This window comes from Tyto alba, unplaced genomic scaffold, assembly GCF_018691265.1.
Source record: "Tyto alba isolate M040663 unplaced genomic scaffold, T.alba_DEE_v4.0 Super-Scaffold_42, whole genome shotgun sequence".
Taxonomy (NCBI): domain Eukaryota; kingdom Metazoa; phylum Chordata; class Aves; order Strigiformes; family Tytonidae; genus Tyto; species Tyto alba.
In genome coordinates this window covers 22949169-22968815 of record NW_024881318.1, presented here as the reverse complement: position 1 = coordinate 22968815, position 19647 = coordinate 22949169, and the positions used below count along the sequence as shown (strand labels likewise).

Here is a 19647-nt window from a genome sequence, read left to right as displayed (position 1 = left end):
TCATCCTGCAAGGGGCAAATCGTGTGCCCTGGACAAATGATGGAAGAGAAATTCAGGAGGGTCATCTTGGCAGACTTTCCTCCTTGGTCATCTACTCCAGGTCTTACTGTGTGAGTGGGGTTTTGGCAGACAAATTCTAAATAATCACACAAAAGTATTGCAGAGTCTGAATCCATCAGAACGTTACAAACAATTCTGAACTATTTAATCTCTGCTGTTACTAATGTATTTTGTAGTGTTACACTACAGCCACTGACTGGTTTTGGACATAAGGTGACCTGATTCAGATCAACCAAGTAATGTGCAACAGTGCCCAGCAGCAGATGTTTAGTGGGAGCTTAAGAAACAGGCCCTGCAGAATGACCCTTCCCCAGCAGACCTTCCTAAATGTAGGAAATCCACAGTTCTGATATTTCTTCAACTACCAGGATTCATGGTTTAACAGTAGACCTACCCTCTATGAATTTACCTAGTGCCTTTTGGTTCCTTTGTAATTCTGCACCCCATAGCACCCTGAGGCAATAAATTCCACAATAGTATCATGTAAGGAAGGAGTCCTGTTGTTTGACACCTTATATAGGTTCTCCCTAGTTCTTATCTGATACAAAGCAGTGAATACTTGTTACACACTTAACCTTTTCCACGCGTTTCATGATTTTATAGATCTGCACTTTTTAGAGCCTATTCTTCTCCCATCATCCCCCTTCCATGTATAAAAATCCTGTTCTCTTTCTCTTGCACTGGAGCTGTTGTGTACAGCTGTTGTGTCTAAAAATCCTTTTTGCCCTCCTTTCAGCTTTCTCTGCTTCTACTTACCCATTTTGATGTGGGATTGCTGGCATTCAGAAATGTGTCATAACAATATTTGATGAATTGTTCTCGGTGTCTTTCCTAACAGCATTCCCAGCACTCTGGTCAGAGTGGTGATCTCTCCACTGAGCACCCAGAGAATGGCTTCCCAGAACTATCTACTGTGACCCTCTCAACCCTTTCCTGAGTGGTAACAGCTCATTCAGAGCTGTTGACTCCCATCCCAGATCAAGCTACATAGAAATAAGCCTGGGAAAGTCCCTTCATTTACTAAAGCTGCTGATCTATATGAATGTTAATTGCAGTTAAGAGTCCTGTTGGGTCAGTACTAATTAATTATCATACAAATATCACTACAGATTGATTATAAACTTCCTGAGCGTTTATTTTTTAGGGCACACAAAACTTTTAAGGAGGATGGGCAAAACACAGAAGATCAGGATTTCTAGAAGAACCAGCAGAAAACAAAGACATGACCAGGGCTTTAACTTGGGCTTAGTGTTCTCTGCTGCACACTGCTCTCAGTTAAACAAACAAAAAGATACCATAAAAAAAAAAAAAAAAAGAAAAAAAAGAAAAAAACCACCAAGACTAAATAACTATACCAAACAAGAGAAGAGGTGAGATGGGAAGATATTAGGAGAGTCTACATTCTAGAGTATTTATGAGAGTCCAAATTCTACAGAGTAATATTAGACTATTTTAAAATGTAAATTTAATGACAGGATAAAATATAACTTACGCGTTTTGCCTCTTCCCTTCATTTTACCTGGGTCCTAGTTCAAAAATGTTCTCTAGCTTAGACCCTGCTAAGCATACAAGTGGATCTGACTTGACATTACTGGGTCACTATGGTGGTTAGGAATGGTAGACATCTAAGTGACTTGCTGTGAGGGACAGACACCAAGCAAAGACTACACAGAAAAAATGCCACAAAGTCAGAAGATACTACAAACCTCACACAGTACCGTGAGAAAATGAAATTTAGAAACGATGATGTTAGTGTTTTATACTTAAAAGACCCAAACCTCCAACTGATGCCAAACGTGATTTCTGTTTGTGTTTATAGCTGAACAACCTCCATCCCCTCAGGAATGTACTGGTCCAAATGCTCTCAAGCACCATCAGTTTGCCATTTCTGCTACCCTGGGTATTGTTGCTGGTGCAGATACTCTATGATTTGTTAAAGGTGCTTAAGCATGCAGGGTTGTTTTTTTTTCTCTTTTCAGTTTTACACCAAAACATCCTTTTTTGTATGAAATAAGAACATATGTGAAGATGCAGCACTTGCAGTAACACAACCGTCGAGTAATGTAAGGTTTTGCTAATCTGAGTAGTCATTCAGGCTGGAAGTGCTTGGGTTGGCCTGCTTCCATAGTTAATACTTGTCCACGTATGAAGGCCCAGAAAAGCCTTCTGAGAGCCTGGAACAGTGCAGTGCTAACCGATTCCCTCAAACCACGGTGCTCAGCTGGGGGTTTCCAAGTCACCACAAGCCCAGTAGTGGGAACAGGGTTGCAACAGGGAGGCTGCTATCCCTTGTGCAATGGGAAGTTTGGAGAGGAACCGGGTAACTGCTTGCTTTCCTGAATTCTGGCAGAAGATTGCCTAGATGCCTCTTCCCTCGGGCAAGTTACGTCTCAAGGGTGAAACAGAGATGTAGAAACTGCAAGACAATAAAGCATGATTAACTTCTCTCCTTTGTGAATACTGTGCTGTCGCATCCCAATATCCAGGTGTTTTTCAGTGTAATCGCTATCTTGCTTACATTCTTCTGGGAAGAGATCCATTTAAATTAGCGCAATCTCTTCGGTCTCTAATTTACTGCACAGGGGTGTGGATCAGGAGAGCTGTTTGCTGTTTAGCCCGAAGGAGATTAACGTGATGCTTTTGGGTTGAAGAAAGCCATTACAGCAATTGTGCATGGAATGTTTGCATTGCTTGTCTTCTGTTTTTTCTAACCATCTTGCAATTTGGGGGATGTTATCTACTCCTGACTTAAGACCTTGTGAACAATCCCCTCCTTTGTGAAGAGCAGAGCAGATTGCACACTTTGCTTTCAGCAGCAGTTCTCACAAAGATAAGCCCAGTTTTTGTCGTTGCCAGGTTGTGCTCCAATTTGTTCCATTACTTTCTGCATTTTAAGACAAGACTGGCGTCTCTACGTTCATGAGACCATCCCAGAATACTTGCACAAGAAAACATGCTCTGTAAATTACACTACACTTACAGGAATCAAGGGTAACTTTAATCGCTAGAACTGCCCATTTTGATTTGTAGCTGGGGTACTTCTTACACATTGAGATGACATCAGGAACTCCTGTATAGGCTGCTATGGAGACCTCCTTTATCTATTATATATGGAACTGCTTTATGTACCTTCTTAGGCAGCATGGTTGAAGATAGAGTATACTTTGTGAGGCACTTCCACCTCAAGAACTTGTTTCCCTTGTTGATTTGCCAAACCTGTTATTCAGCCTTTAGAATACAATACAAAGTGAAGCTGTTTACAAAATTAGAGGGTGGAATACATGAGAAATTTAAAAAAAGTTTATGCCTGATGCTCTTGTATGAGAAGCACTGCTCATCCCACCTGCGATTACCTAGAACAAAACGCAGATGTGCTCAGCAGCATGAGCTGTAACTTTGTGCCCAACAGCACTACCACCACTGGTGAATAAAGCTGTCTGTTTTGTGGTGGATGACATTCAAATAAAAATGTGGTTATGCAGCAAGCATCTTCTTCGTGTTGGTTGCTATTTTCTTTCCAAGTAAGAGGTTTTAATAAGGAAAAAGACTGTTTTGGGGTGGGCTGGAACTCAACTTCTCAGATGTTTTGCAATTTTCCAACACTCTTACAGAGGTGGAGACGGCTTTTTCCTTGTAAAAACAAAAACAAAAAACAAAACAAAACAAAGCCGCACCCGCGTTTGCAGCGGAGGACGCCTCCCCAGCTGTGGCGCAGGCAGGCCGCGGCGCCGAGGCGGCGGCAAGTGCCCGTGTCCGGCCGCGGCCGGGCTCCACCGACAGCCCTCCCGGGCGGCTGTGGTCCCGCCCGCCGCTCGGGGACCCGCGCAGGGCCAGGGCCAGGGCCAGGGCCGAGCCCGCCGCCGCCGCCGCCGCCGCCGCCGCCGCCGCCGCCGCCTCCGGGCCGTGCCGGGCGCGGCCCGCGGCGCTGCCCCCTCAGGCGGCCGCGCGGGGAGGCGGCGCTCGCCCGCGAGGCCGGGGGCGGGGCCGCCCTGGGGGCGTGCCGCAGCGCGATTGGCCGCCGCACGCCGGCGGTTGCGGCGCGGCCGGCGGAGAGGGGCGGTGGCAGGCGCCGGCGGCGGCCCCGCCCTTCCTCCCCCCTCACCCGCCTTATAGCCCCGGTGGGCGCCGCCGCGGCGGCAGTAGCGCAGTGCGGGCGGCCGCGGCGGGGCCGGTATCCCGGGGAGGGGCGGGCGCTGTTGGCTGGGAGCGCAGCTCCTCGCGGCGGCAGAGCCCCTCCTGCCCGTCCGTCCGTCCCTCCGCGCCGCTCCCGCCCCTCGGGCCGAGCCTGTCACCGCGCCGCGGGAGGAGGAGGCGCCGCCGCCGCGCCCGGCGCTGCCAGCATGTTTGACAGGACGCGGCTGCCCTTCGTGGCGCTGGACGTGATCTGCGTGGTGCTGGGTAGGTCGGCGTGCCGCGGAGGGGCCGAGGGAAGCCGTCTCCGGGGCGCTCCCTCCCCGCGCGGCGCCGGGCTAACGGCATGCTGACCCCCAACCCCTCCCCGCGGCGCGGGTCTCCCTCCAGCCCGCGCCTTCGCCTTGCCTGCTGTCCCTTGGCACCCCCGCCTCCCCCCTGCCTGCCTGCTTCTCGCCTTCCCCTTCCCTCCGCCGCCGCCCGCGTCTCCCGCCCCTCGCCCGGTAGGATCTGGTCAGTGCCGCCCCGCCGGGGCCGCGGGCTGGGAGGAGAACCGTCCCGGGGGGAGGGGGCTGCTGCCGCTTGTCCGCTGACATCGGGAACTCCCTCTTCTCTCCCTCATGCCCTTGCTCTTTCTGCCCTAACCTCTTCTGCCGGCTGTAAGCCGGCTGTGCCAGAACTGGGCAGGTAGGTGTCTGCAGCCTGGGACGCGTTTGTTGCCCGTGGTGGGTCGGAAAGCTGCCCTGAAAGAGGCCGGCATCGCGGGAGGCACGCCTCATCCCGGTGTCCGGCGGAGGTGGCGCGATGTGCGGTAGAGAAGAGGGTCAGTTTGAGTTCAGCGAAGCTAAGCGGATGCTCTGGGTTGAGGCTGAAAGCGAAATGGGGTATTTATTGGAGCATGACATTTGCGTGCCCGTGGGCAGCGGTGAGGGACACGCGTAGGGGCAGGAGCGATGCCTCGGTGAGGTGACAGCAGCCGCGTGTTGAACCCTGACAGCCACAGCACACTGCCACAGCACTGCAAGCGCTTGTCTTGGCTAGTCCAAATAATGGCTCCTACCTAATGGTTATTTCTTCTGTTTCAATCTCTAGCTCTGTTGAAACCACGTCATGGCCTGTCAATTTGTATTGACTTTCTCCATAATGACAGGGTGTAAAAAGTAATAAAGTTGTCGACCATCAAAGGAGGAGTGTTACTCTCTAAAGAGCTGTGACTCCTCTGGACCTCTGGGTGTTGAACCTGGGAAGTGTCTTCAGTATGTGGAGAAGTACTTCTGGGTTAGTTTTAGGAAGTTTGCTTCTCAGTCAAGTCAGAGTAGTACTTCAGTCATAAATCTAAGTGCTTTCTTGTCATGTTCAGTGGGTGGTGTTCAGTCAAACAGGCCTGGCTCATGAAGTCCTTCTTGGCTGAAGATGTCTCTAGCACCACTATAAACATAAGGAGCAGCATCTTACCTTGCTAGATGTTTCACGTGGCAATGGTATCTGTAGCTAAATGGAATTTAGGAGCAAAATTATGGTGAATGATGCATTGCTCTGGACAAATGCTATATGAGAGAGAGCTTTTGGAGAATGATAGTGGATCCGTGTAGTCCAGTAGGAGCGATCTTTATTCCGATAAGAAGTTTTACAAAGCTATGCTGTAGCAAGGCCTAAACTTCCATGCTATCTTAATGGCCAGTAAAACAGTTTTGTCTGTCCTGACAATTGCCATTACAAAATCTTCATGATCAGGCAAAAGTTTGCACTGTGCATATACTTTGGTCTGTTTGAAGCATGTGTGAATATTCTAAGTAACCTCGAGGAAAACAATATACATAAAAATTAAGACTATAGGAGGCATATGACTTGAGGGTTATTTAGCTAAAAGAATGAGGGTTTCCTTTTGCTCCTGCCCCAAGTTACTACTCTGAGGTGTAATACCAATTTACCTGCCCCTGTGTAGTGTTTGGATTGCAGATACCCTAATTTGATGTCTCAGGGTGCTGGAGGGTTGGCAGATTTTATATCTTCCCTTGGTCTTGTTTACTTCCAACTACTAGGCAGAAAAATGCAGGAAGTACATAGCATGAAGTCTTTTGACACCTGTAACTTCAAACACATTGAGTTACAGGTTTCAGTGAGACTCTAGCAGAGACAAAAATATGTAAGTGTAGGAATGGGAAAGATACTGGATGTAGGACCAGATTATCTTCCCGTTCCCCCTGGCTCCCATGTGATGGAGACAGGTTCTTAGAAAAATAGGTATTAAGCCTGAGTGTCTAAAGGGGGAATCGGATGTTTTTTTACTGTAAGAAGAATACCTGCTGTTGATTGTGGACTTTTATTCTAACTCTGACTTTTTCCTTGTCCTTGCCCTCCATGTGCATGTTGATAGGTGCTCAAATGACAGAGGTAACTGCTCAGATAAAGTGACTTGCAGGTATTGATAACCTGATATCTAGTATCTCCACTAAAGAGACTATGAAGCCTCCAAGAGAAAACATCTTTAACTGTGTCATACTGAAAGCTTAAAACCGTGTAGACCAGTTTCAGCTGAGGACTGAACTCTCAATCTTTGTGTTGTAGCCCATTCCACAAAAAAGGCTACCAGTAGCATACTCACAATCCCTAAGGTAACTCTTGCTGTTACCTGATACAGAGCTTGTGTTGTTTCCCCTCCCTCTCCTGCCCACATACCCCATAGCATGTGAAGATGGGGAATAAAAATTAATTGCATTGTCTAAACAATGTTTGACAAAAACCTAAGAATATCAACTTCAACTTAGTGACCTGACTTACCCTACCCATAAGCTCACTACAGTGGAAGCGGATGACTCTGACTGTGTATGTGTGTGACTTACTCGCTCCCATTTTAGTCAAATCATTCTTTGTGCAGATTCAACTTTCCCAACACGAGTTTTCCAAAAGGGAAGGAAGGGGAAAAGAGCTTTACTGTGATTTTTGGTGATTTAAATGGGTTGGTTTGAAAGGTCTGAGTGCCCAAGATGGAGCAGAGGTAAGACACTGAGATCAAGAAAGATCAGGCAGTGCAGGAGGGAGGAACATCCTTCCCCTTTATGTGGCATTAAGCTATTAGATGTATTTGGTTGCCTGAAACTTAAGTCTAAAGGTGCTCTTAACTGGCCTTAAGGAAACTCCCTCGCTCATCCAACTTTCTACCCAGTAAGGGAGAGAGAACTCAGGGAAAGTAGTCTTTGGTGCCCTGAGAAAATAAATAAAAACTATCCTTATCTCATCAGGATGATAATTTTTCCCTTCTAAATGATACTAGTGTTTCATCATTAAATTAGTTTCATATTCTGTAAACTGAAAAAAAAAAAAAAATGCAGATTTCTGCAGTATCCACCCTTAAATAGTGCAGTGAGTCTGTATCTGCATTATGTGAGTGTGTGCTGATCTGCAGTGCTGGGTGTGTGCGTGCTGCATGTCTGTATGCAGCTCTGCAGTGCTGCAGGCAACAGCTCCCTTACTCAGCGCAGTCCATGAGACAGTGGCTGACTTCTATCACTGGAAAGCACAAATAGCCTGGACTGCAAGGTTTCTTTCTGCATACTTTTGTTACTTGTCCCTCCTTGTTTTTCTGACAGACATTTTATATGTCATGGCGCAGATGTGTAAATGGAATAACATTTCTAGATAGTAGTAAAAACATTTTTCACTGATACTTGATTCTTACTGTTTATTACACTGTCAGTCTTTCATACAAAAAGTATTTGCTTATTCTAATAATTCAGCTTGTGACTGATACCTTCATTAAGCACTATACATATACTCTGTGCCACTCTGACAGGTCTATTGTTTGACTGCAAATCAGGCTGCTTCTTCATGAAGGCAGGTAAACAACACTTAAAGAACAAAGCTGGGAAACTCCTGGTAATATTTCTTTAATTGGTAGAACTAGTAAGTACATTTATCTTTAGATCAAGTTCTCACTAAGACCAAGTCAGATTAAAGTAAATTCTTTAGAGGTGACTGGAGCAATAAGAACATTCTCTGTGATACTAGACTCTAGGACAACAACTTGCATCTAGTCCATACTGCTTGTTGCAGTTCTTGCCTAACTTGAATGTGAGGATGCAGTGCAACAGAACTGTGTTTCTTTAGTCCCTTGCCTGACTATACAATTACTGACAAGCTATTGTAAGTGATTAGGGAGTGTACTTGTCAGCATGTGATTGCTGGTGTAATGCAAGAATATGTACAACCTAAGATTAGAAGAATTGACGTTTTCTAAAGAATTTGGCCTTTTGCTGTTCTGATCTACTCTTCCACAATATGTTGGAAATAATGAGGAATTACTTAAATTCAAAACTGCTGTAGAATCTAGTTATGTTTGGTGTATGTGTAGGTTGTGTAGGTATTTCTCTTTTTTGTTTTTTGGTTTTTTTTTTTTTTTTTTCCTCTCCATGTCCTACCATGTGCTGGTTCAAGAAGCCAACTGAAAAATTCCCTATTGCCCAGCCATTCTCTGGTACTGGGACTATGTGCCACTTGGGTGTTGAGGCACCTTGAGCTGCAGTCAGTACCTCTGGAAAAAAGGAGGTTGATAGGTGGCTGGTGGTAGGGAAGGTGAGACTATGGCAGTCTTATTTATCTTTTTTTGTCATGAAACTACTTCTGTTTAAAGGAAGGAGAAGTTCTAGTCTTCTAAACAGAAGAACGTGTCAACTCAGAAATACTAAATGCTCATGTCACCTTTTTAAGCTTACTATTTAAAGATTACTGGAGGGTTGTGTGATACAGGGCAATATGCTAAACAGCAGATGCATGTGTATAGGACAGGTGCATTTGCTTTAGTAGTATGTGACCTGGGAGGGTGAGATGGCTGGACCACTCTGCACAGCCTGTATTGTGTTTTTGCATTAGGTGCCGTTCTTCCCTTTTGGGATTGTTTACTTTTGCTGTCAATGAAGGTAGCCATCTCTGTGATGAATAAGGTATTAATGTTCAGTCAAGGAGGGCCTCCTATGTGGGTTAGCACTTCCTGATTGCCCTAGTTCAAATAAAACCTCCTCCCCTATTACTTGTGACTTGTTGACATATGTGTCACATCCTTATTTTCCATGTCATGTGGATGCTAAATCTTGTTTCTAGTGCATGAATACATTATGCTGTAACAGGTTCATGTAAAAGAGCAGCTTATCTTCAGATGACACTGTCCACCAGGTAGCATAATACTCATTAAGTTGACTCTCAGTTCACTGGAAACATGCCTGTCACTTAAAACAGGGAAAAATCTTCCTTCTCCTTCTGTGCTTTCTCAAATACATGAGGCTCAATAGACTGGTTGTGACATTGTCCCTTGTTACTGATCTTGGCAACAGACACTTTTTATTTTCTCCCACTCCCTCTTGCTAGGAAGCCTATAGAAAAGCTTCAGATTAGAACTCAACTAGTTAATGAGCACTATTCAAAGTCAGCAATTGTGTTCTTGCTCTGCCAGGTATTGCTTTTTAAGTGCATCTTGTACTCTGGCTAATCCCGGCCTCAAAATGAGAAGTTCTTGCACTAGTTTTGTACGACAATGGGTAAATCCTAATTCACCTTCCAGTGCCTTCCCAAGAGACAGATCTTGAATGAAGCACTGTACTCTTTCCTCTTGGCATAAGATGCTTGTCAGCAGTGAGCTTCCTTACCACCTGCTTGAGTCCTGGTGACTTTTTAACCTTAAACAGACGGGGCTTTTACAGCACAGTTATGTGAAGGTGGTGACCTTTACTTGAAAGAATGGGAGAGAAGGGGCTTCTGACATTTTTCTGTAGAAAATGAAGTATCACACTACAGCTGAATGATAAAATAACTCATCTCTCATAGCTGAAGAGGTCCTTGCCTCACTTTTATACCTGCTTGGGTGCTTGTTGAGCCTTTGCTGAGCTCATTCAGCACACTGACCTGGTTTTAAAGACCTGGATAGCGTGAACTCAGACTAAAAGCATCTTGGTCTGAAACCTGTGTAGTCACAGCCTTGGTGAGAGGGGAAGTAAAGAGTAGACTGCTGGCTGCCTGCTACTACATAATTTTATGTAGGAGCACTGTTGCTTTGACAAAATGCTGATGGAAGATACCTGATGAAGAGAGATAACTCAAGGTTTGTAGTGTTCCAAGTGACTTGGATTTAATCCTGACAACTGATAGTTCTCTTTCCAAAATGAGTCCAGGAGAGTTAAAACAAACTCACCTTGGATGATGGGGAGAAAAAAAAAAAAAAAAAAGTCATGAACAGAATTACGAAGAACCTTATTGGCAAGATATACCACACACAGAAGGATGACTTTAAAAAAGTCAGATTCATTGGCATAGGCTTGATTAGTGCTCTGACGCCACCACCCCCACCCCCCCACTCCCGAGCAGACAGGTCTTGATTCTTTTCCCTATCCTGCAAGGGAAGCTTCTCCTTGGTGTTTAATCAGGTAAAATAGTTGACTGGAAACAACTGAAAAATCCACAAACACTAGAAATTCAGATAATTCATGACTAGCAACTGACTAATTTTAGCCCAGTTTTCTGACAAAAATTAAAACCATTCAAAACAATTCTGAAGCCCCAAGATTTCCTTAAGATATTTAGACTGTTTTGTTGGAACAATATAGTTGCCACTACATCAGGAAATACTGATCAGTTTGGCTGAAGCAACAGACCTCTTAGTCCCACCTGTGAGTAGACCCACAAGGAATATTTCAGCGAGTGGTGTAGTCCTGGAAGAACTGGAAGAAAACTGTGCCGCTTATATTAAGGTTCTTCAGCTCATCTCTTGTTATTTAACAATCAACTGCTAATGAGTTGACCCACTTTCTGGGAGGAATTTTCCTTTCCAAGTTATGAGACTGATCTCAGAGGCACAGAACTAAAAACTGCCTATTGATAAACCTGCATTGTATCTCTCAAACTACTTTTGCCAGATTCTCTGGTACACTAATCCTTAGCACAGTCAGGTCCTGCTTTTCAAATCAAGACTGCTTGTTCATACAGAAGCTGAAAATAGACCCAAATAAACTTCTTTAGCAGAATATGATATAGAAAAACAATGTTGAAACTGTCTGGTGCACTTAGCAAACACTCTCCGTGTTATCACACTGAGTTATAGTATCTGAAACAACCAGTACAAAAAGCATTAATAAGTTGGTCTTTGTCCTGGGTTGAGTGAATGGTGGAGATTTTTTGGTGGCAGGGGAGGGGGCTATCAGGGAGGCCCCCTGTGGGAAGCTTCTCAAAGCTCCCCCAGCTCCACTTCTGTTTGGAAAATTGAGCCAATCAGCTGCGCCTCTGCGATAACGTATTTAAGAAGGGACGTGGTGACAAGCAGTTGGACTTGTGAGGAGGAGTTGCGGCAGCTGCATGAACACCAAGGTCAGTGGAGGAACGGAGGAAGAAAGGAGGGGGGAGGTGTGCCGGAGCAGAGACCCCCCTGTATCCTGTGGGGAGACAGCAGGGCGCCCCCCCCCTGCCACCCATGGAGATCTACGGTGGAGCAGACATTGATTTATGGCCTGTGGCTTCTGCTTGCCCGATCAAGGTTCTGTGCCCGAAGAAGGCCGGGGTCTCATGGGAAAAGGCAGCCCCACTGCTGTAATTCAGCGCTGGGAAGATTGCAGCATGCGGGGGTGTCCCACGCCGGAGCAGCTCGGGAAGGGCTGCAGCTGTGGGAGGGAATCCAGTCAGAGAAAGATAGTGACCCATGACAGAGCAGTGTGGGGAACGCTGCGGCCCATGGGAGGAACTCATGTCGGAGAAAGTTTGTGGAGGATTGTCTCCTGTGAGAGGGGGACCACGATGGGGCAGGAGGAACAAGTTCCGGACACTCCCCTCACCGAAGATGAAGAAAGTGGCAGCACTGACTGCACCCCCCATTCCCTGCCCCTGCGCCACTGGGGGAGGAGGTAGAGATATCGGGAGCAGAGCTGAGCCCGGGAAGAGGGAGGGGTTGGGGGAAGGTGTTCTCAAGATGTGGCAATGCTTCTTGTTGTCTTATTATGTTAAGTGTTGTTGTCAGTGTCTGTAATAAATGTATGTTCTTTTTTCTCTTCCCCTAACGAGTCTGCCTTTTGCTCGTGATCATAAAGGGGGATTTTTCCCCATCCCAGTCCTATCTCGAACTCCAAGCCTGGCTCTCTGTCCCTTCTCATTGCAGGAGGAGAAGGGAGAGAGAGCTGCTGCATTGTGGTTGGCTGCCAACCAGGCCTAAACCACGACAGTCTTACTCTGCTATAGACTTGCTGATTCATCTTTAAAAAGCTGTAACCAAGAAGCAGGCTGAGGCAGAAGTGTGTTAAGGCACTACAGTTTTATTTGTATTGTACTTTCAACACAGTTTTGACGTCTCCTGTTCATATGGCATCTTGATACCTGGCAACAGGAAGATGAAAGTGTTTTGTTTTGTTTTGTTTTTTTTTTTTGGTTTTGTTTTTTTAAAATTTAAATTAATAAAGGCAAATATGTCAGGTCAGGGCACCCATCTTGGAATGGCTGTAAACCCTGGTTCTACTAAATGGAACCAAAGATATGCAGGAGCCATCTTAATACAGACTTATTTCTGTGATGCTGCTTCTGAAACAATGGGTCTTGCCAGACGTAGCCTCCTCCCCTTCGGCTGCCATTGCTAATTAGGCAGCTTTCAGAGGGGCCACATGGGAGTTGATTGATCTTGTAAGGTAGCTACAAGATGTTAGCTAGCCATCCCTGGTATAGAGGAAGGGTCATAGGTTTTTGTTACATGATCTCTTTCCTAGGGAAGGAGGAAGCTGTGCCAAACAGGAGTTTTGCTCAGTTTTTGCCTTAAGGCTAGTATGCATCACATTTCAGCACCTTGGGTAGCTTCTGCTTCTCTTAGAATAAGGTGGAATTTTTCCCTCAAATTAATCTTGGTGCATTTTTGTCCCTTTAACTTTGTTCTGTTATTGCAGATCTGCAGATTACTGTAAGCCTGTTTTGACTGAGTCTTAGAAGGCTGAGTTACTGAGACTTAATGGTAGGTGCAGTATTCTCTGAAACTGGGATGATAAAGAACATATATGTATCTAAGCTTATCTACCTTATTTTAAGGTATCCGGAGGGCAATGGAGTATGCTTATCTTAAGATGAAGGGTCTGGTTTGGAAAATAGTGGTGGAGACACCTGAGAGAATAAACTTCTAGTTATAACCAGGGAACCTTCTGATGTGCAGGAAGCTAATGGGGAGCATGTATGGTCCTTAAGGGGCCAAGAGAGCATTTAATGTGGAGATACAGAAGGGAGGCAGTGGGATTGAGCCCTGTAAATAGCTCCAGTCAGGAACTGTTCTCCATTAAATTCCAAAAATCATCATCTTGATCAGTGTTTCTTGAGTGAGTTCTGCAGCCTTTTGCTGACGCAGGGAAATGAAGGCTTCATTTTGTTTTGTCAAGTGAGCCTATACTGCAGAACCAGTGTTTAGTTAAAATACACCAAGCCAGTATGGTGTCTGGGTCTAATGCTAACCAAGACCCTGGATGGTCACTGTTTCTGCTTGCAGACATGTCCCTTGTCATTCTTCCCATGTCCTCCTGAATCTTAAGACTCCAGTCATCAACACTATAAAATGAAATCTCTAATCATTAGTATATGGAAACTAAGATCACAAATCTAATGCTGATAATTTCTACTGAAAAGGGAAAGCAGCATCTGCTCTATTACATGAGTACTGGAAGACTTTCTATGCTGTGGCAATATTCACTATGCTCCAGTATCAAGAGCAATGTATAAGTATTTTTCACAAGTTCTGGTTAAATTAACTTCTCATGAAGTCTTCTGAATCAGTACAAAACAATTGCTCTGATAACTCTAAAATACATAGGGTATTCTCATTTTTCCTTTTAAAAGCCTGTTTAAATGTAGCTTAACACAGAGCATTTGTCCTCAAAATGTACTGTTAGACACTACAAACTTTGGTGTGCCATGAAAAAGTGTGGTTCTAATAACAAATTACTCCTCTTAAACATAGTGGCATGCTGCAGTATGTACCATATAAAATGGTGTTCTGATGGATTACAAGGTAGGAAATTCAGAGTCCCTCCAGTACTGCTGCCATTGTAGGCCTGACTTTGTTAAAGACTGTTTAAATAATATATTGTTATGCTTGTAAGACTCATTGGGAAAAGGACATTTACACTTCTAACAACTAATTGGCTATTCTGTTTCTAGAGACTGAATAGTATTTCAGGTTAGGGTGTGTAGCTATATGTGAAATACTCTGAACTTCTCTTGCTGTGCACTCACACAAAACAAAATTTAAATGGAAAAATAGCTATAGCTTCTTTAGTTTAAAGAGTTGGTGTCAACTGTAGTAAAAAAAAAAAAAAATCCCTCCCTGCCTTGTCAACAGCTGACATTGATAATTCAGTTTCTTTTGCTGTATTGTTTTACCTGTCTGTAAGCCCTGTGCTTCAGGTAGATTGCTTGTAGAAGATCTTGATCTTTGGAGGGGCATGTACAGGCTTTTGTATCCATGGGCTTTTTAATTCTCTAGACAATACAGTCAAAGACTTTAACAGTGAATATAATACTGAGCACATAATGCAAGCAGTGATTAAATATTTATTTCCCCTAAACAGGAAGGGTTATAGTGGGAGAAGTCACTCTTCCCTGCTCTGACTGCAGCTAGTTGGAATCTTCCCCACTCTGAGCAGTGCTGCAACACAAGGAGCTGATGACTTCTCCCTCTGCAGCCTGCCCCCTGTGCCCCCCCCAAAGACTTTTAGATACTAGTCTGAGGGTCTTAAATCTTTGTCAGATCTGTTAGTGATCAGGGCAATTTGCCTCAGCCCCTCGGGGTAAACTGCTAATGAGTTCCAGGTGGCTGCCGTTGCCTGGTTGACTTCAACATTCTATGCCTCCTGAATAGAGTAGAGCTGAAGGCAAAGCCTCGGCTTGTGTCCTGCAACAGGCTTGAGCCACATACTTTACTCTAAGTAATAGAGCAGCCTAGGATATACTACTGTCTTGTCTCTGCAGTATTTATTTTGTATTTGTGCTTCTGTAAATGGTCACAGGTGAGAACTGCATGGTTTTCAGACTCACAGGTACTTAGTACTTCTAAAAGTCCAGCTTTTTGATTAAAATTTAGATATAAGGGAGAATATACTTGTCTATGTGAATATTTAAACAAATGTGGTGATTTCTTGTAATTAATTGGTAATGTAGGTAACTGAACTAGTGCTCCCATGTAGTACTAAACTGTTAAATATGTAGAAACCAGAATATGATGTAGTTTTCTGTTAATAAATGACTGGACTAGAAACTGGGCTCTTCTGTGATGAGGCTGGTGCAGCTCAGAGGAAGGTTTCCTTTGCTTCCTGCCTCCACCATCCTTGCCTTGGCTCAAACAGAAGTGTAAGGCATGGTGAGGGAGTCATTTAGTGAAACTGTCTCAGCTGGCCCAAGTTAATGATCTGGCTTCCTGCTAGCTAAATCATAGATCAGTAAACAAAAATGCAAGTAGTGTATAGTTGTGAGTAGAATAGTAGCAGAGATTAGAATGTAGTTCATACTTTTAAACACACATATCCTGTTTACTGAAGCCTAACACAGCTCCTGGAGTTATCAGAACAATCACTGCGCTGGTATTAGAAATACTTCGCATTCCTTGAGGTAGAAAAGTAAGATCAAGTCCTTTAAAGTGGCTAGGAGGTGAGTTGTGGACTACCCACTTGTCTCAGCTATGGAAAATAAATAGTGTACTGACTTCTCTTGTACATCCTTTACCTCTAGGTGTCAAAAGTCTAAACTATTTCTTATTTTTTAATATTTTTCCTCTTAATTTTCTGTATTCCCATAACCTCCTGTCTAAGAGGTGTTGATTCTTTGTCTTGACTGCTTGTGTAAAAAAATTTTCAGAACATGTGCTTTTCTGCAAAGAACAGTCTTGTTTACAGATGCTCCCAAACTTTCCTGCATCATGAGGTTGACCTGTCTCAGTTTCTCTAAATCTCTTGCATACTTCTTACCCCAGACTGTGCATTGCAAAATGAGCAGCAAAGCAAGCATGCTTGTCCTGGCTGAAAATAAAAGTAGAAACATGTATAAGACTGGGAGAAATGAAATTCTCCCTTGCTCTCAGTAGTGATGGCTTTTATCTATCTGTGGGGTTATGGAACAGCATCATCTCTCTAATAAGCACCTAAGCTATGAAAACTACCTTTTTCTTAAATGAACAGCCTTTAGCTGACTAGCTGATCTGTTCTGAGGCTGTCATTTGCTGTGTTTTGTAGACATTATTTCTTTGATACAGACAGAATTCCTGTTTGACACTGCCCAACTTAACTGTAAATTGTGAATTTCTTTACAAAAGCTGAAGCTGACTTTGTTAGCACATCAAGTGCAGAATGTATTGATCCTATTTTTCAGGGTAAGTGTAGAGAAACATAAAAATTCTTGGTCTCGTGTTGGTCTAGTACAGTTTCTCTTTATTACTTGTGAGCTCAGTACAGCATGAGAAAAAAGCTTTGGTTACTAGTCAAGCTAGAATATTCTCACATGTCATGGTTTTCCTTAAGGGTAACTGTCTTTCTCCCAGTTTCTGGATATTCATTTGTTTAAATGAGGAGAATTTCCTTATTGAGGACAAGGTAGGAGTCTTGTCTGTCTTGGAGAACTTGAAGCACCAATTCATCTCAAGGTTTTAAGATGGCAACAGAACCTCAAGTGAAGATTTGGTCACTTTCAAGGATAAGGGGGCCAACTGGGTTAATTAAAGGATGTTTTAAAAAAATTCAGTGGATTCCTTTAAACTAGTTAAGACTGTGGAGGAGAAAGCACCACCAACCAGGAGACAATTTCACAAGATGTTTAAGCTGATCTGAGACTATGGCCAGTCTGTCCTTGTTCTTTCTTCCACACCCTTGGCTATGTGTTCCTATTATGTCCTTTATACCAGCTCTAACAGTCAAACGCTTGGCCAGATGAGCAAGTGCTCCTGAAAAACCTGTGTTGTGTGGGCATACACTTCTTTGGTTTTGAACAGGTTGGTGTGAAAAGCTAGCGCTGTGGCAATGGAAGGGGATAGCAGTGGGTGGCTAGAAGTGAGAGAGGAGCAGGACAGTCTAGGTTATAGTGAGTCCAGTGTAGCCAGGTATTGTGTGCACCACACTTGGTTCTGAACTAGATGTTACAGTATAATTGAAATGTTTAGAAACTGCAAGAGTGTATTTCCTTTCAAATATAAAACTTAAATAGTGTTAAAATGGAAGACCTATCTAAAACTGTGTTCATAGACTCAGTTAGGAAAATGTTCCTAAATTTTAAGTAGAACACAGACAGTATTTTCAAACCCTAAAGCTACCTGCTGTTGAACAGTATTCTCTGCAGGTCCTAAATGTTTATGGCAACTGCTGCCTGTAAGAGAGGCTAATTCAACTGTAAATGCTATTTTTCCCCTGCTTCAGTAAAAATATTCCATGCAGCTTGCTGGAAAAGCCAAATGGGCACCTGAGTATGATAATCCCAACTCCTTATGCCTCTAAACTTAAGCACCTAACTCCATAGTTACAGGTGTGATAAATGCCACAAATTAGAATAATAGTGCAAGGTTAGACACATTTTTTTTTTTTTTAAAAAAATCATAGTTTGGTATCTAGCACTTGCATTTGTAGGATAAATTGTGGAACTTAGATTACTTTTTTGTTTTCATCTCAAACAAATTTTTAAAAAAATATAACAAAGCAACTTTTTTTTTTACTAAAGGAAGACTTCACCTCGCCCTTCCCTTGGATATTGTTTTTTCTTAACATTCACTTTCTGTGGGTGGAGAACCATTCTGAATGACTTCCTCCCTAGTCTCCCAGCCTGGACTTCCCTTCCTTCCTTCCTTCCTTCCTTCCTTCCTTCCTTCCAGCCTTTTGTGTCATGCCATGTTGTCCAGCCAGATGTGATTAAATCTGAGTTCCCTAAAGGCTATTGATAATACTGTGAGTTATCCATAGGTTTTCAATTGAAACTACACTACAGCTGGCTTGAACCTACAAATAAGAGTTGGAAAATTCCTGTGAATTCAGCATAGCCTCATGTGACTATTTCAGCTAGCTTAGCTTCACTCTGTACACGTGTTGCCCTTTTCTTATAGTTCTAGACAAAAACTTAAGGCTGTTTCTTAAAATCAAAAACTTAAAGTCAAAAACTTATGGCTTGCAACCCCTACATAGTAATTCAAGTATCAGTCTTGCCTCTCATCTCCCTCTCCATTCTGTACGCTTTTGTCTCTCTTCCATGTGTATGAATCTTCTTCATCTTTCTGTCATAGTTAAAGGCTTCAAATCTCTGCATTTTTTTTTTCCTATTCAACTCTGTCACTACTGCTTTAGCTTTCAGGATTAGCCAGAGTCTGTCTGTGTGAGCATTACAGAAGTACTTTCCTGTCTCCTACAGAGTCTTGGGTGGGCCCATTCCAGAGCACTTGAGTGATCAGGTGGTTTTCTCCATATAATTAATGGAGAGAGAATCCAGATCAGAGGGCTGCTATTGATTTCTTGCTACTACCTAGCAAAACAGCCCTGTTGATCACTAGTCCTTGACAAGATCAACTAGACAAATTTTAATAGAAAATAGAGAAACCCCAGGTCTGAGTCTGAAGCATGGAGAATTTAAAGGAGTTGTCTTTTTACAGCTGAAGGTCATGCTTTAGAGGATATGAATAGCAACTGAGCCATTATGATCCTGTAAGGTATAAAGTTACCTAGATCAGAAGAGTACCTTCTGAGGTTACTGCTGGTACTGGGTAGGTAAAAAGGAAGAGAAGGTACATTGTGAAGAGGACAAGGCATAAGACTTGATGTACAAGACTGCCTTTTAGCCTTGTAATCTTCCACTAGATCTTGGTCACCCTTTCTTCCAGTTTGTAGAAGGTAATGAAACTGAACATACATGCATTCCTCAGAAGTCCAGTGTACAGCCAGCCTGCTTAAAGGTCATGTTGTTGCTTGTCACCCATAATGGCAATACTGGCCTGTGATGTACGTTACTGTTGGTTTTTTTTTTTTTTTTCTCTTACACTGAAAATTTCAGGACTGTTTGCTTACATGTACGCAGTGTTGTCTTCTCTCCCTGTAAAGTAAAAATGCTACTACTTGTTTGGGGTAGTTTAAGGTTCAGCTAAACATCATTGCACAAAGTTTTCTACTCCACTGCTGGAAAGGAATGCATAATTTAGATTGCAGTAGCAATTCTAACAGTAATGTGAAAAATGGAAATGGGCAGTTAGTGTAATATGTGTAATCAACTTCCAGTTTCTCATATCCTTTTGCTATGGACTATACAAATTAATTTTGCAGTCACTTTGAAACTGTTATCTAGCCCCTTTATCTGCTGCTTTTCCTGTTCTTCCCCCCTCTGAATCTCATGGTTGGAAGTACAAACATGTTTCTTAATTCCAACTCTAGATTACACACTTTCAAAGTACTTTTTAACTACTGCATAATGTAGTCAAATCAATCTGATTTAAAAATGTGC

General features: G+C 43.5%; 1 protein-coding gene across 2 annotated transcripts in view; it reads left to right on the top strand.

The window, feature by feature from the left end:
• Positions 1–4171: 4171 nt before the first annotated feature.
• The window catches only part of PLPP1 (phospholipid phosphatase 1), a 64914-nt gene continuing 49438 nt past the window's right edge, over positions 4172–19647 (top strand). For both annotated transcript variants that reach the window (XM_033009035.2, XM_042804656.1), the window contains exon 1: positions 4172–4458. In XM_033009035.2, coding sequence (XP_032864926.2) covers positions 4401–4458 — 58 coding nt within the window. In that variant the 5' untranslated portion in view covers positions 4172–4400. The remainder of the gene's footprint in view (positions 4459–19647) is intronic.